General features: G+C 45.1%; 1 protein-coding gene across 1 annotated transcript in view; it reads right to left on the minus strand.

Annotated features, from left to right (window-relative positions):
* The window catches only part of FANCA (FA complementation group A), a 701,003-nt gene that overhangs the window by 365,864 nt on the left and 318,786 nt on the right, over window positions 1–16,353 (minus strand). The window contains exons 28-30 of the mRNA XM_069217268.1: window positions 14,710–14,889; window positions 12,793–12,866; window positions 6,842–6,970 (exon numbers count right to left, since the gene is read on the minus strand). Of these exons, the coding sequence (XP_069073369.1) occupies window positions 6,842–6,970; window positions 12,793–12,866; window positions 14,710–14,889 (383 nt within the window). The remainder of the gene's footprint in view (window positions 1–6,841; window positions 6,971–12,792; window positions 12,867–14,709; window positions 14,890–16,353) is intronic.

Here is a 16,353-nt window from a genome sequence, read left to right on the forward strand (position 1 = left end):
GGAATTAGGCCTTCCCAACTTGCGATCATATCATTTTGCACAGTTTACTTTTAGATTTAGAAAACCTCTGCCTTTGTTTTATTCATTTGCACAACAAACTCATGAACATAATGATATCAGTGTGTGTCCAAATCCCCTAAAAAAAGTTAAGATACAAGAACTTTCAATGGCTTTTTAGAAGGAAGGTGCAATTTTTTGAAAGTTATAATCTCCTCTATATATACTTGGACTCTATTACTGGGCATATTGAATGAGGGGATGGGCCTATAATGGATGCAGCCTTTGCCAAAGTTTGGCAAGCCCACAGGTTTCTAAAATTAGATGACTTTCTGGTTAATGAAAAGTTGGCCAGAAATAGAAGCTGCTAAAACTGCAATAAAAGTGGGCTTCAATGGTCATAAAGGGGCTAGCTACGTCAACTTGCAGAGTACGGATCCCAAAGCCTTGGTGGAAAAGAGAGAGCTAGCTGGGAATCTAATTTTCACCCCTCAGAAGAAGAATGGAGAGTGATATAGATATCTACTATCATGCACTAAGGTAGATATCTTTGGATGGATTTCTGCTAAATGGTCCATGGAGGAAGGGTTGATAGTGTCACGGGGTATTTGGCAGAAAGTCGACAAGTAAAATTTTAAAGCACTGAGAGTGTGGCAAATTTCTGAAAAATTCGTTTTTTCTCTAAATAGCTCATTTATTAGACTCCTCAATTTCTGAATAAAATGTCTAAATATTATTTGAACCAATGCTTTGTGATGCAATAAATGATGGAAACTGGCCCCATATAAACGGACACTGTCCCAAACTAAGTAATTGTAGAGACGTATATTTACATATTTGGAAGATGAATTGCTGCTTGAGATTCAGCAGCAACCTTTACTTGGTCTTCTGGGCCTTTGCTACATGTCCTGGGTTGAGAAGGGGAATCAGAAGATTATATTTATCTCAATGCTAAAGGCCAGCTCATTACTGGGGCACAGAGAGGATGTAGACGGAGAGGGTCAGGCGATCTAAACAATTTTATTAACTTTGGAATCGTTTTATAGTCTCTACAGGGAATAATAGCACTATAGGGTCAGATTAGGTGGGGGAAGTTTTGAAGTTTGTATGCCTTTGTATCGGAATGTAAATATATTTTGTCCATCCCTGCGTTATTTATGAAGGAGATGATTTTGTTTTCTACATGTTGGCTGTATTTCGCTGCACTGCCACAATTAAAATTTAAAAAATAAATAAATAATTGCCTAAATAGCCCGGACTCGCAGTTGGAAGGGTAAGCCTGAAATTGCACTGTCCAGAACAGCTTCGATGAAAGGAATCATCTGAACAGAGGTCAGGTGCGACTTCGAAACGTTGATAATGAACCCCAGACAGTGCAGGAGGTCCGCCATAATATGGAGGTGACAGATGACCTGTGACGAGTCCGCCTTCAACAGCCAGTCATCAAGATAGGGGAAAACTGGCACCCCTAATCTCTGCAGTTAAGCAGCAACAATCGCCATCACCTTGGTGACCACCCCATGGGCACTGGAAAGGATGAAGGAGAATACGATGAACTGAAAGTGCCCGAAGCTTACTGCGAACTGCAGGTAACGTCTGTGGGCAGGCAGGATAGGGACGTGAAAGTATGCGTCCTACAAGTCCAACGCTACCATCCAGTCTTCTGTGTCCAAGGCATTCAGGACCTGAGCAAGCATGAGAATTTTGAAGCTTGCATGCTGTAGCCGAAGGGCAGGTGGAGACGGGCTGGAAGCCCCTTATGTGGCCACAGGTGACAAATGAGCCAAAGACAGTCTGAAGTAAGGGGCCATGGAAAAGCCTAAGGACTGGGCCATAGCTTTGCTGTCCTTGAAGTGCTCAAGCGCTGAGTCTGCCTCAGCTCCGAAGAGATGGGAGCCATCAATGGGCATGTCCATGAGCGAGGCCTGGACATCCCCCGAAAAGTCAGTGGTTCTCAACCAGATGTGGCACCTAAAGGCCACCAACGATGAAACCGATCTGCCTAGTGAGTTGGTCATATTCAGCCCACACCATATGGCAAACTTAGTTGCATCCTCCCCATCAGCAATAGCTTGGGAGAGTATGGCTCGTGCCAACTCCAAGACCATAGGCAGGACCTGCGCAACTGAGTCCCACAGCAAATGGGAGCATTGGTCCTAAAGGCACACAGTGTTCATCAACCGCAGAGCCAAGCTGGCAGAACAAAACATCTTATTTTCCAAGGTATCCAGCCTCTTGGATTCCCTGTCTGTCAGAGTGGTAGGTAATGTTCCAGGATTTATTCTGGAAGTGGAGGCTTGGACCACGAAGCTCTGATGGGTGGGATGTTGGGCGAGGAAATTGGGGTCACCTGAAACGGGGCGATGGCAGAGGGCAGTTGTCCTATTCACAGGAGCACCTGTGCAGGGCTTGAACTGAGCCAGAATAGAAGTTTATGAAGGCTTCAATACATGGGAGAAGCAGTTTTGAAATGGTGACTCCCTGCTGATTCACCTCTGTCATGACTTTTGCCTTGACAACAATGGAGGGAAGCTGAAGGTCCAGGACATCGGCCAACCTGCTCACCATCACATCAAATCAGGTTCCCTACTCCGTTGCCAAGGCAGGAGGAGAGACCAAGCCAGTATCTGGGGAGCTGTCCAGTCCTCACTTCAGGTGACCTCAGTGACATCTAGGCTGGTATCAACAGAGTCCAGTGGCCCCTGGCAGTCATCCTCAAGTCCCAGGCCATAGGAATAGGGCATAAGCTCTGACCTGGTTGGAATGTCTCCAATCAGCAGCGGACAATGCCCATCCGGCTCCACATTAGAGTCGAGGATGAGTTTGGGGGCAGTGGTGATATCAGCAGTGGGGCCGGGGAAAGTCAAGGTGGCTCGACCAGCGCCGGTCCAAATCTATCTATGGATCCCAGAGGCCCGATTAGTCTGAGGGGCGATCCCGCCGGCGAAAAACCAGTAGGGGCCCCTCCTGAGCCTGAAGGTCCTTAATGACCTCCAGTGAAAATGGGCCACCCAAACATGAGGTGCATGGCCTCATAAAATTCTTGGAGTTGGGTGGGGGTCGCTCTGGCTCCTAGAAACTTGAGGAGGTGCAGAGATGGCCCAGGTGCAGGCTTAACCACGGAGCCAGGACTCAAATGCCAAAGTTCCATCATTTTGTTGGATGACTTCGACAGATGCGGTGAAGTAAAAGATCTTCTCAACTTCTTGTTCTTTTGCACTTGTAGGATATATCAAAAAAGCCAGTACGACTTTGAGGGCAGCGCTGAGCGTTGGAGAGGCTCCGTAACCAATCCCGGGATCTTCCTCTCGACCAAGATATAGGCTGTCATGGTATTGCATGCTGAGCGGCAAGGTGCTTGGTGTGCCTGACAATCGATGCAGGTCTTGGTGTCATGGTTGTGCTTGAGGCACCAGACGCAGACGAGGTGTGGATGCGTCACCGACATTTGCCGGTGACCGGTGCCTTAGGGCTTAAAACCAGCCTTCCTTGCAGACATCTCTGCTACATCAGGAGACAAGGCCTCTTCGAGAGAGGGCGACGACGCCACACAGAGCCGAACAGGGCCACCTACCAGTGCACAGATGTACTGCTTGACAATTTCTGGATCCAGCCTGTCGCCTGGAAATTATTCTAAGGTAAGGAATCTGCGGCTAAAAGTTTCCATCATATAGTTCCTAGGTGATTGGTCAAGCTGTAGTACCTTTGTGAGAATGTTAGTTTTCACATCCACAGTATGCAGTTTTAGGCCTACTACGTCTGCTGCCCTTCTCATAAGGGCAGCATAGGAGACACATTTCTCCGAAACAAGGCCAGCATCAGGGGAAGAATTTAACCTACTAGCATCCTTGAGATCTTCATAACTGTTTTCCTGATATTAGGGAACAAATAATCCCTTTCATTAAACTTGTCATTGTCAGATTCAGTGCCAGAAAGACTGAGCGAAGTCTGGGCCTTACTGTGTGGTAAGAGCAAAGTATCAGAATTAAAAGGATTGCTGGTCAGCTGTGCTCCGGGGGGAAGCTAATACCAGCTTTGATCAAGGTGGATTTTGTTTGGAGTCTGAAATTACAATGGGCTGTAAATCCTCCTCCAGCGCTTGAAGCGTTAAAGTTAAGAAAACCAGTGGAGTGGGTTGTGGCCGAAGTGAAGTCAGCACTGGTGTCAGTACTGTCAGTACTGAATCTGATACAGGCTAGAGGGGCAGAGATGGCACTGAGGGATGACCCGGTGGTGGAAGTCCAATGGAGGCCTCTGCAGAGTCTTGGGAACCAAAGGAGCAAGTAAGTGCCAAAAATGTGCAGCATGGCTTCTCCATAGGCCTCCACTTGATACGTCGCCAAAGAAGGGGAAGTTCGGCGTGCATCAGGTCTAGACTCCGCTCCACAGGAGAATCAGGAGCGAGACAGGGTGGCACGTTGATGCCTTTGTGCCCTCTTTAACGCACCAGAGAGGCTGGAAGGGGCTGATTCCCACTTTGATTTTTCATGCTGCTTCGTGTACTTACCTCAAATATTTTACTGCACCAATGATCAGCTGCAGGAATTACTTCAGGAGTGGGAATGGGACTTTCCCTTTGACTCCGACGGGTCACGGCCTGGAGGCTTCAGATATTTGTCATCACGGGCCCTGAAATAGTGCTTTGACCATAGGCACCACAGACATACTTTGTGAGGGTCTGTCACAGACATCATGAACCCGGTTGTCTTAGGGGGGTGATAATTTTCCATGCACATTGGAAATTTTTGGCAAAAAAAAAACCGGTCTTGAAAAAGACCAAGGAGTAGATCTAGAACTGCGTCTGAAGGCACTTTAAGAAAGGAACTGATGCCACACTGCATGGTGGTTCTTATGAGGCTCTGCGCATCACTTCCATAACAGAGCAAAGTTACCTAGAGAATGAGTACTGTTCTTAAGGGTTACAAATCCAGTCTGACGCCTGGGGAATATTCATAAGGTGATGGGTCTGTGGTAAGAACTATCCATCTGAACAGCTTGCACTCTTGTTTTTTGATTGTCATAGGTAGCATGCTGAGTCACATGACCTTGTATCCTCCTTTGATCCTAAACACCACAAGCAAATATTGTAGGGGTTGTGATGAACATCAGCCCATCATAGTCCCTACAGGGTTTGAAACCTGAACATTGGGACAGCAATCCCTATTCACTGCATTAAAACCATCCAAGAAAATTATAAGTTTTAATTCTCTCATAGGGTAGAGAACATTCTGGACAAGGAGTCTCGTATCTTTTCTGTAACAAGAGCTACTTCTGATCAGTGATGAGTCTTGAGCTTCTAATAGCTTTCACCATTGTTACAGTAGTGACCACATCAAATATAATCCCATTAGTGACCACTCCTTGCAGACTTACTAGAAGGGATCACCAAGATGTATGTGACAATATAGTCTTGCCAAAAAATAATATTGAAATAATGACTATTGGAATATTCTTAAAGTATCTATACACAGATAAGTATAGATTTACTATTCTTAACTCCACATCTACATACCTTGAAGATACATATATCTTCGAGATGAACAGATGTGGAGTTCAGAAAGTAAATCCACATGACTGACAAAATAGCAGTTATAGCATAAAGCGCCCACTTGCACATAAGAAATTTAAAAGCTATAAAACTCTGCAAGCTAGCCACAGTTAGGCCAAGCATACCTGCAGCATAGTCAGGATAGCTGTCATCTTGCCATGATTAATCCAACAATGCCCAAGATTTACTATTATTATGCTAGTGCCGATATGTCAGATTAGTCATAATTGTGCCAGAGATGAACCGATTTGACCACACATATATTTTGTTTTCCGTCTCACCAGGAACAGCTTACAAGGAGAACTTTTTCTTTCAAGGAGGTACACAACACCAGTCACTTACACAACTCATGCATAATAGTGCACACAGACACAAAAACATTTAAACAAATAAACATGCATGCACACACCATTCCCACTGTCTGACACAAACTCCATCGTCAATCGAGCCTCTGCTCTCCTTGGCCATAAGGTTATTAGAACACAGTTATCACATACTCAAACTCTATCCCAGTTATCATGGTACACTCTATAATTGACAGAGAAAGGGCTGCAAAGTGACAAAGCTTCAAGTGACTTTGCTAAACTGAGATTGGAAGAAGGTGGTCATGTTGCAGGTATTGCAGGCGGTCACAGTTTATGTTTTTTGTTAGTGTATTGTCTACATTGGTTTGGACTGCAGCAACTTCAAGGATGCTGAGATGTGTACTACTCCCCATTTTCAAAACAGCTAGACCCTCTGAATTGCATAGTGTGCTGATGAGCTGCACTTCGGGGGCTACTTCAAGACTACTGGTGAACTACAAGTACATCCAAAAGTGGGGGAAAAGAGAGAGCTGAAATCACAACGCCCAGTGTGGGTGTTTTATGGCTCTAGTGATATCACAGTGGCATTGTTTATGGTGCCAAAAAGCAACCAGTGCCCCCCACCTTCGTAGAAGAGCTACTGAAAGTTTCCAGTCTGGTGCCTGTGATTTTCGAAAGATGACAAATTGGCAAATATAAATAGCCATCAGAAATTAGTTTTCGTAAACCGTTATGTAGATCTTGTATTGAGTTTACCCCGGAATATTTAGTTTGTCATGTAGAATATGCTCTGAATCCTGAGCATTCCAGTGATCAGTTCTTAGTTGATGATCCTTCTCATGTATTTGATTTTTTAGAGATTTAGGAGCTTCATCCTTAAAGCAATAGTTACATTGTTGCATGCATAGCCTTGATAAAAGAAGGCACCTATAAAAACATTGATCCAACCAACTACTTCACATTTAGGTGTTTGAGCAGGTGTAGTAGTTACCTGTTACAGAAATCCACTATTGCATGGACAATAATGGAGCATGCTGCTTCCAGGTCTCCGTCACAGCCGCCAGCTGCTGAGGGGGATAGCAGGTAGTGCTGATACACAGCCCATCGATGGTATTCCTGTCTGCGAGTAAAAAAAACACAACATATTATTATACTGTTATGTCACAGCTGAAGTCAAATGATCAGCTGCTGTGCTCCAGACATATCTCTTCCTAGTATGGCATTCAAAGATGCCACTAAGAAACTCTTTAATGATTATCTGATTAATGGCCTTCTTTCCTGGGATACTGAGGACAAGACATAACAGTGCATGCTATGGGTCTGAAAGATCATATGTTTGTTGACTGTGCAGCAAGATGAAATAGTTTTTGGTCTATATGCCAGTTGTAGAAACCAGGCTGCACATTTTAAACAGGTTAACTCAGTCTTTCATTTGCCTGATGATTATTAAATGGGTATACTTGTTAATTCCCTAGCAGAGAGACAGTTCGTAAATTCACAAAGTCAGAATATTTGTCACTGGGTTGGAAGATGGCAGACAATACTTAAAACTTGCTAAGCACATACCAATGATACGAAAAGTTACAAAATATAAAAGAAAACGTGCTGCCCCAAAATAATTACTTAACAATTGCTTCTTATTGTGGTCTCTGAGTACAATCTTCCTTACTACTCTAAGTCCACCTCCCTCAGCCCAACAAGTCAAAGCTGTATTTAGTATAGCTAAATACCCACACACGTTTTTCAGATAGGGGATTGCTGCTTAATGTAGGAAAGTGGCATCTTTCTGGCATAGTTACCCCCACTTTTTGTCTGGTGTCCGTGTGTTTAGGCTGTAGTACATTAAGATCCCGCTAACCAGGGCCCCAGTGTCAGTGCTCTCTCCTCTAAATTTGGTTACATGGTGACCGTTATACCCCACAATTGGCACCCTGGTGCACCTGGTACATCCATGTAAGTTCCTAGTATATGGTACTCAGTTACCGAGGGCATTGGTACACCAGGGGTCACCCATGGGCTGCAGAATGTATTGTGCCACCCATAGGAGCTCATGCAAACTGTATCTGCATGCCTGCCTTCACAGTCTGTGTGAAAAGGTGCATGCACCTTTTACTTTAGATATAAGGCTTGCCTGTCACTGCACTTGGGCACTATAAGTCACCTGATAATAGGCCCTTGAGCACAAGGGCAGGGTGCATGGTCCTGAGTGTGAGGGCAACCCTGCATGATCAGAGGTGCCCCTAGAGACCCCAGACTCCATTCACTAGGGTTTGTAAATGTGGGGAAGCCATTTTAAGGTATGCAGTGGACTCTGGCCCAAACAAATAGTCCAACTACATAATGGCTTCTCCGAACCTAGGCATGTTCGGTATAAAACATGTTTGAATCATGCAATTACACCGATTTCAGTGTAAGTTGCGTGATACCATGTCCTCTGGGGGTTACACAGAGGATACCCCATATCTGCCTGTACAGACTTGCAGGGTCTGCATGCCCTCCCGCGGTGCTGCTGACCTTAAATACTGTTCTGCCCTCCTGCTGACAAGCCTAACTCAAGCAGGGGAAGGCAAAACAAAGGATTTCCTGTAGGGTAGAGGTGTGACCACCTCTATCTTTGAAATGGGTGTCTCTGGGCTGGGGTGGCCTCTCAGCACAATCAGACTGCTTTGAAGGACACATTTGGTGCCCTCCTTGCATAAACCGGTTTATACCACTGCGGGAACCCCCGCTTCCTGCTTTGGCGTGAAACCACACAAAGGACAGGGGAGTGACCACCCCCTGTCCAGCTCCTCCCCATGGGAGGTGCAGAGAGCTCTGCAAGGTGGCCACTTGATTCTGCCATCTTGGGAACAAGATATGCAGAGGCCCCTGGGAGCATCCGACTGATTAGGCCAGGTGGGTGACGTCCCTGACCCCCTCAGATAGGTGAGTCACTGCAGATAGTGTCCAACCTCCTTTTAGGGTTACTTAAGGGCTCCCCTGAGGGTGGGTCCCCAGATTTGTTGAGTAAGACTCTATAAAGGAACTCTCTGCAGGACTCTTCTGCTCCTGCCCTCTGGAAACCGCTGCTGGTCTGCCTTAGGAACAAAAACAAGACTGTATCCAGTTGGGAGGGATACCACTGCAACATTGTTTCTCTGACTCCTGCAAGAATTCTGCAACATCCGTGGCTGTGCATCCTCCAGGGTAACAATGACTCTGTTTGCATCAGGAAGCAAGAAGGAATCTCCCTTGGAGTGAAGGAGTCACTCCCCTGAATCTGCAGGCACCTTAAGGCGACAACGACGGGCTGGTGGATCCTGCTGTCCCACGGACATCGAAAAGCTCTGTAACACAGGTGGTGTTTCTGTGATCCCTTCCAGGTCCAACCTGTCTTCTGACCAACTTGGGAGATGGTGGGCCCTTGCTGCAGCCACTGGAACGGAACCACTTTGCACCGTGACTGATGCTCTTACCAAGGCTTGATGGCTCTTCCTCCAAGAGATCTTCGAGCTCCAAGAAGCCCCAGCCTCCAGCACTCTGCAACTCCAAGGACAGCCTCCATCCCTGCGGCGAAGGGACTTCTTCTTTGTTGTGCTGTTGGGGCCTCCCTGTGCCTCCTGCCAGTGGATCACTCATGGGGCTCTACGATTCCTGCTGGCTCCCCTGCATGCTGAGGGACAGCCCAGACTCCCCACCAAGGGTTGAATCTCTTGGTCCTTACTGTTCCCCAAAAATCTGCAAACTCTTCAACAACTTCTTCTTGCATTTGCCAATGCTTGTTGGAGGCTCTGCTGACCACTGACCCTCCTGCAATCCGGCAACCGATGTGGGACAGCTTATGGGCAACTCCAAGGATCTTCTTGCATCCCCTGTACTCCGCAGCTGGACTTCTTCCTGCAGGAACTTCACCTCTAGGAGGGTGGGCATTGCCTACCTGCACCACCCGGACATCTCGGAGTGGTCTGGACTCTCCACTTCTTTTTCAGGTTGCTCTCATCCAAAATCCATCCTTGGGATTCACTGACCTGGTCCACGGGTGGCAACAGCAGCTGAACAAACGAGGCTCCCACTGACTCCAAAGAAGGATTCTGACGTCACTCCTATGCACCTCGGCACCCTGGTGCAGGTACTCCACTCTTCTGGGTTTCCACGGGTGAGGCATTATCGAACTTCCTGGTGCCAACTGGTTTCCTCAGGGTCCTCTGGGAAGGATCTGAATCATAGAAATTCCCACCGCGAAGGTCCTGTATTAGCCTATGGGAACCCCGGCTTCAAAACAGCTCTGCACCCGGACACCTGTGGAATTTCGGATCATACCTCTGATAATACCTTATTCCCCAGCCCCTGGGATTCTAACACACTTACCTTGGTTAGGCATCTCTATTCTTATACCACTTTCTTAATATATGGTCTGAGGATTCCCTCTCCCCCTCACTCCCCCCCCCCTTCAGTCCTATGATTTTTATGCTTTTCAGGTTTGTTTCTAAGTATAGTTACTGTGTGTAGATATCTCCAAGTGGAGATATACCTACGTTAGAATAGTATTAGTGCTATAATAAAGACTACTTTATTTTTGTAACATGTGGTGTGGTTCTTTCTTGTGTGAGAATTTCTGACTGACTATTTGTGATGCTATTAATTGTGTTTGACCAATGACTTTGTGTTTCACCACTGCGCATATTAGTTGCTCAATGTTCACCAGTAGCACATTATGGCCCTCATTCTAACCCCGGCGGTCTCAGACCGCCGGGGCCAGGGTCGGCGGGAGCACCGCCGACAGACCGGCGGTGCCCCGCAGGGCATTCTGACTGCGGCGGTTTGGCCGCGGTCAGAAAGGGTAAACCGGCGGTCTCCCGCCGGTTTACCGCTGCCCTTAGAATCCCCCATGGCGGCGCAGCTTGCTGCGCCGCCATGGGGGATTCTGACACCCCCTACCGCCATCCTGTTCCTGGCGGTTCGCCCGCCAGGAACAGGATGGCGGTAGGGGGTGCCGCGGGGCCCCTGGGGGCCCCTGCCGTGCCCCTGCCAATGTCATGGGCACGGCAGGGGCCCCCGTAAGAGGGCCCCACAAAGTATTTCAGTGTCTGCCTAGCAGACACTGAAATACGCAACGGGTGCAACTGCACCCGTCGCACCTTCCCACTCCGCCGGCTCAATTCTGAGCCGGCATCTTAGTGGGAAGGTTGATTTGCCCTGGGCTGGCGGGCGGCCTTTTGGCGGCCGCCCGCCAGCCCAGGGCAAATCCCAAAATACCCTCAGCGGTCTTTCGACCGCGGAGCGGTATTTTGGTGGGGGAACTTCGGCGGGCGTTAGAATCACCCCCTATATGTTTTATTCAGTTTAGCTGCCTATTGGCTTTGACACGGCATTAGCCATTACATTCTGTATTCTGCCTATTGGCTTTGACATGATATTAGACATTACATTTTGTATTCAGCTTAGCTGCCTATTTGCTTTGACATGATATTAGACATTACATTTTGTATTCAGTTCAGCTGCCTATTGGCTTTGACATGATATTAGACATTACATTTTGTATTCAGCTCAGCTGCCTATTGGCTTTGACATGACATTAGACATTACATTTGATATTTAGGTTAGCTGCCTATTGGCTTTAACGTGGAGTTAGACATTGCAGTTGAAACATTGCAGATGTCTGTATTCTTCCAAGCTGTGTTTTTCCACAAGATGAACCAAGCTGTTTTCTTCACACCAGACTAGACCTGATAAGAGAGTACATTTGGTGTTTTCCTTTCAACTCAGCCTTGGGAATAGGAGAAGTCTAGGAGATCTGGCCAGTCTCCAAAGGCTTGCATAGTTTTCCCGAGTCTGAGAGGAGGGGGCATGCTTTTGTAAGGATGACTCTGGGCTACAGTGAGTTAGATTCAAATCTGCTTGACTTCAGGCTGGAGCTAGACGTCAGTTGCCAGTCTCCCGTGGGGGTAGATAATCTCTTTCTCGCAGTTGACCGGAGTCATCAACTTGCAGACCCCAAAAAAATGAAGCTGAAGATAGGGCCTACTTGCTCATACGGTGATGAATTTGACTTTTATGCTTTGCTTTGAATATATTATATATTTGCTGTGTACATTGCAACTGAGAAGTACTGTGATATATTTTGTTTTCTTGCTGCGACTACTTTGTGCTTGAAATCTACTAATTCTTCTCTCAAGAACTTGTGGGTGGGGAAGAATTAACAACAATAAAGGTCTTCTTTGAACTCAGAAGTGCATTCCAGAGAGGTTCTGTAAGCTCAAATAGGAGATAAGTAGGAAAGCAGAACACTATTGTGGTATTTGAAGTGCTTTACACTCCTCCTGGATAACCTATAGCTGCTCACCACAGCTACCCCTAGAGTGCTTTTGCTATTTGGACACCTAAACATTATCAATAAGGAATGCCTGGACTCTGTATAGGGTGCCACACCATAGGTGTACACCATAAACTAAGTCAGTCTCATACACTCAAGAAATAATGTTTTTTTAAAAAGTTATAGTGTGTGCAGGGTGTTCTCGATGTGCTCTGTTAGTTGGAAATTGACAAGAAAAGTTGACGCATATCTTATGACATGTATATCTTTATTATATGCCTTAAGCTGTTGGGCAGGATAGTGTCAGTCTTCTCCATAACTCTTTATATCAGAATAGAAAGGAACAGTTGAGGTGGGAAATGTCAACAAGGGCTGCACTGCGAAACAGACAAATGCATTCATAGTAAAACATTAATGTGCTTCGTCTTTCTGTGATGATGGGCCAAAGCTTATTACATACATCCGTAAGTAAACTCTCCACTGATGGCAAATGAAGGCAAGGTAGGGGCAAGCAAATACAGGCATGACAAACTAGATGTCATGAAAAATCAAATGAAAGTAATGTAATGTGTCACACTTAGGACAAAAGTTACTAAGTTTTCAAGAAATTCTTTAAGTATGTAGCAGGACAGGCCACATAATCTACATACCTTTCTGCCTCCGACAACACATCCTTGTAGGATTCCAATTGCATTTCAGACAAAAGCCAATCTCTGAAAGAGAGCTGAGAAAACATTTTTTAGAAGAGAAGAAAAAAGGATCTTCTAAGGTACACAAATGTTATAGCTTTAAACATATTTCTGTGCACAACACAGCAATTCTCCCACCATTCGTCAGAATTTAACACTGACAAATCTCCAACCAGTCAGCACAGTACAATGATGACACCAGTCTACCATTAAAATGTGTCTGACTATCTGAGACCGTTCATGCTTTGGACATATTGATAAAGGGAGTCAGGCTTTATGCATATGCTTTGCTTCTAAGTAGTACAGTGTGTTTCATCAAAAGAGGTTATTGCAGGTCATAACTTGAGAAAGAATATAGCCCAAGAACTGATGTGATGCGTAGCAGCGCTAAATTATAAAAATCCCTGCTCTGCTCTATTTAATGCAAAGATGCATTTGAAAGGGGTTTTAGAAAGCATGCACCATTCTAAATGTGAATGAGACACAGAAATCCTTGTCATGATCAACTGATGATGGGAGCACAAAACAGAACTATATTCCATCTAAGTATTGTTACTGAAAATACCTGAATCATGCAGCTCTTGAGGTGCTCAAGAGGGTTATTTACAGAGGGCATCTACGCTAAAAATCTGTCCAGATTCTTTCTTAGCTAAAAATACCCTAAATTAATGTCCCAGTCTCAGCCACACATTCAGACATACTTTCTAAACTTTTCATCAGAACTCTCTCTCCACTAATACATATTCCCCACACCCATCATCAATAAACGCCATGTTTGAAACATAGGAAATATATGTTTAAGATTGTGATCAGATAATTTTTAAACCATTACTTTTCCATATGTTTCTTTCTAAGAATAAGACTTTATTAAAGTATATTTTAATTTAAAATTTCAAATACCTGGACATACATCATTGTTCTAGTGACATTTCCAGTACTACTGCTGGTGTTACCTGTGCCTCTTGTTCTGATATTATTCTCACCGTGCGCTGAAGTAGAACTGACAGGAGATTTGGCAAAGCACTTTCCAAGCTCAGATCATTCCTCACAGTAATGTCAATTTTAAATCTCTTTACAATAACATTTCTCACAATATTTAGCATTGTAAAGGACACCTATTCTACCACCAAACATCCTCATATTCAGTTGTAAATAATCCCCCTTTTACCTAATCTTTAAATATGAACCTCAGCTGTGAACACAAAACAGGTTACAATTAAACTGAGTACAATGCCTCCACTACCATTCAGACTATTGAAGAGCACTTGTTCTACCATTCAGCTGTGCACAACATGATCCCTCTTCTATCAATCAACTTCATAATAACCCAGCACCTCCCTTTTTTTTCATCCGAGTACAATGCACCACTGTCTCTACCATTCAGCTGCACCCAGCATGACATTTCCTACCATTCAACTGTATATCGCACAAGCACCTCCCCTGCTATTCACCTGTATGCAACAAACATTTCCCTTTCAAGTCATTTCATCAGGACATAACATCCCTTCTATTATCCAGCAAAGTACCAAACCTGCACCTTTTCCTGTCATTTAGCTGTTTGAAACGGACCTCCTCTCCCAATCCGATGATCATACCATAACACCTTACACCATTCAACTTTATGCCAAAGCCACAATTCCCTTATTCAGATGTGTACAACATGAGATGTTCTGGCCTTTCATTTACACTTAAGTCTAATATCTCTCCAACCTTTCAGATGCATACACTTTATAGATTTAAGGCTGAAAACTTCAATCTCTAATCCCCATTTCAGAAACAATATGCAGAGCTCCGCAGGACACAAAAGAGCACTTTAGATGGGAAACCAATGTGGAAAGGCATGTCAGTGATACCCAAGGTGAAGGCATACATATTTACCTGGTAAATTTCCAACTTAAGTAGTTTTGAGAAAAGACTTTGCTTCCACAATGACTTGGCAGCTATTTTCCAGTTCAGTGAATGATCAGTCATGCACCTCCATGAATCAGCAGCATCCTGGACTTCATCACAGTTCACTCCTCGAATCTCCAAACACTCACGTGGCAGAGCATGCAGGATCTAAAGAAGAAATTAAATTGTCGAGTTTGGCAGAATAAGCTACTCACCAGCTAAATCCACTCAAATAGTTTCAAAGAAATGTTGAATCCTTTCTACTCTCCATTGCATAAGGCCAGTTTTGCACTTTATGCCCAAAATGGAAATGACATTTCGATGCCACAAAATGACAAAGAACATTAGTTGCAGGTATATACATGACATGGCTGGGCCCATTAGCTTCCAGTCTTTCGATCAACACCACTGACGTACAATTATGTTAACCTAATAACCTGGTTTTGGGAAATCTTTGCAATGTTTACAGCTGCTTTAGCTCCACCAGCTCGGCCACAACAGAATTGTGAGGCACCAAGGATGACTTGTGGCCACAAGCAAAAAAAAGAGGACCTGCAGGGCACCAAAAGAGCCACTTCCTAGAGTATATCTGTGGGGCAGGCCAGGACAGCTGATATCACTTCCATTCGACTGTGATATTCAGTGAGTTGAACCAGAACTATGTAATATTTTGGCTAAGCCCCAGCCTTCTGAAAGGAGCCTAGTGACCCGACTGAGGGCCTGAGATTACAAATGATTAAAGCAGTGGGAGAATCCAGTTAAAGAGTTAGCTGCAGAATACTAATACCTAGAAGCATTGCGCACACAACCAGTTACAGTGTGACCGACTGGAGAAACTAGGTCTAATGCAGGCCTTTCTGACACACAGGAGACCCAGGGCCTGACTGGCCATCTACTAGTGAGAAAAGATTAGGACCATAGAGTTTCTGAATGCTCTGCAGCATTTTCCACTTATAACTTTAAGAAAACTACAAAAGTGGTGGCTTGGAGATTAGTATCCCCCATTCATGTGAATGTCCTTGAAGGAAATTGGAGGAAGTACGTTAGGCTCAGCCTCAGTTTTGGAGGGCCTTGAGAGGGAGACATTTGATGAGCAAATTCTGATTAAATAGCAGGCCATTCACCAGACCTTGATTGGGCTTTCAAACCTCATGTTGCTTTGTGATGTGAGACCCCACTGTTGGGGTGGGTGATAGGCGGTGGAGACCTAGCAAGATAATGAGCTCTACACAGAGATGCAGTACCCAATTAGTGGTGTTCCTACAACTGAGGTCCAGAATGTTAAGGAGAGGTGTCTGCAAGGGGAATAACAACCCAATGTGGAGGCCAAATATGGGAACTAAATGGAGCTATAATAGGCAAATGCTTTTTTGTTTTTTTAACGGAGCACTGTGCCCTTTCAGCAGCAGCAGGCAAGATGTGGTATTTACTAGGCTGGAGTGCTCATCATAACCGCAGTCTGACCTGAGTGTAGAACTGAACAACAGGACCCCAGGACGCTCTACCAAAGAGAAGGTACTGTCAACTGTGAGACTCTGATCTGGAACCATGTGTTATAACTACTGATTGCTTTGACTGCTCATCTTTTCAGTCACAAATCTTGTCAAAAACACAGATATATTGGTGAGGTTA

The sequence above is a fragment of the Pleurodeles waltl genome, chromosome 12, assembly GCF_031143425.1.
Source record: "Pleurodeles waltl isolate 20211129_DDA chromosome 12, aPleWal1.hap1.20221129, whole genome shotgun sequence".
NCBI lineage: Eukaryota > Metazoa > Chordata > Amphibia > Caudata > Salamandridae > Pleurodeles > Pleurodeles waltl.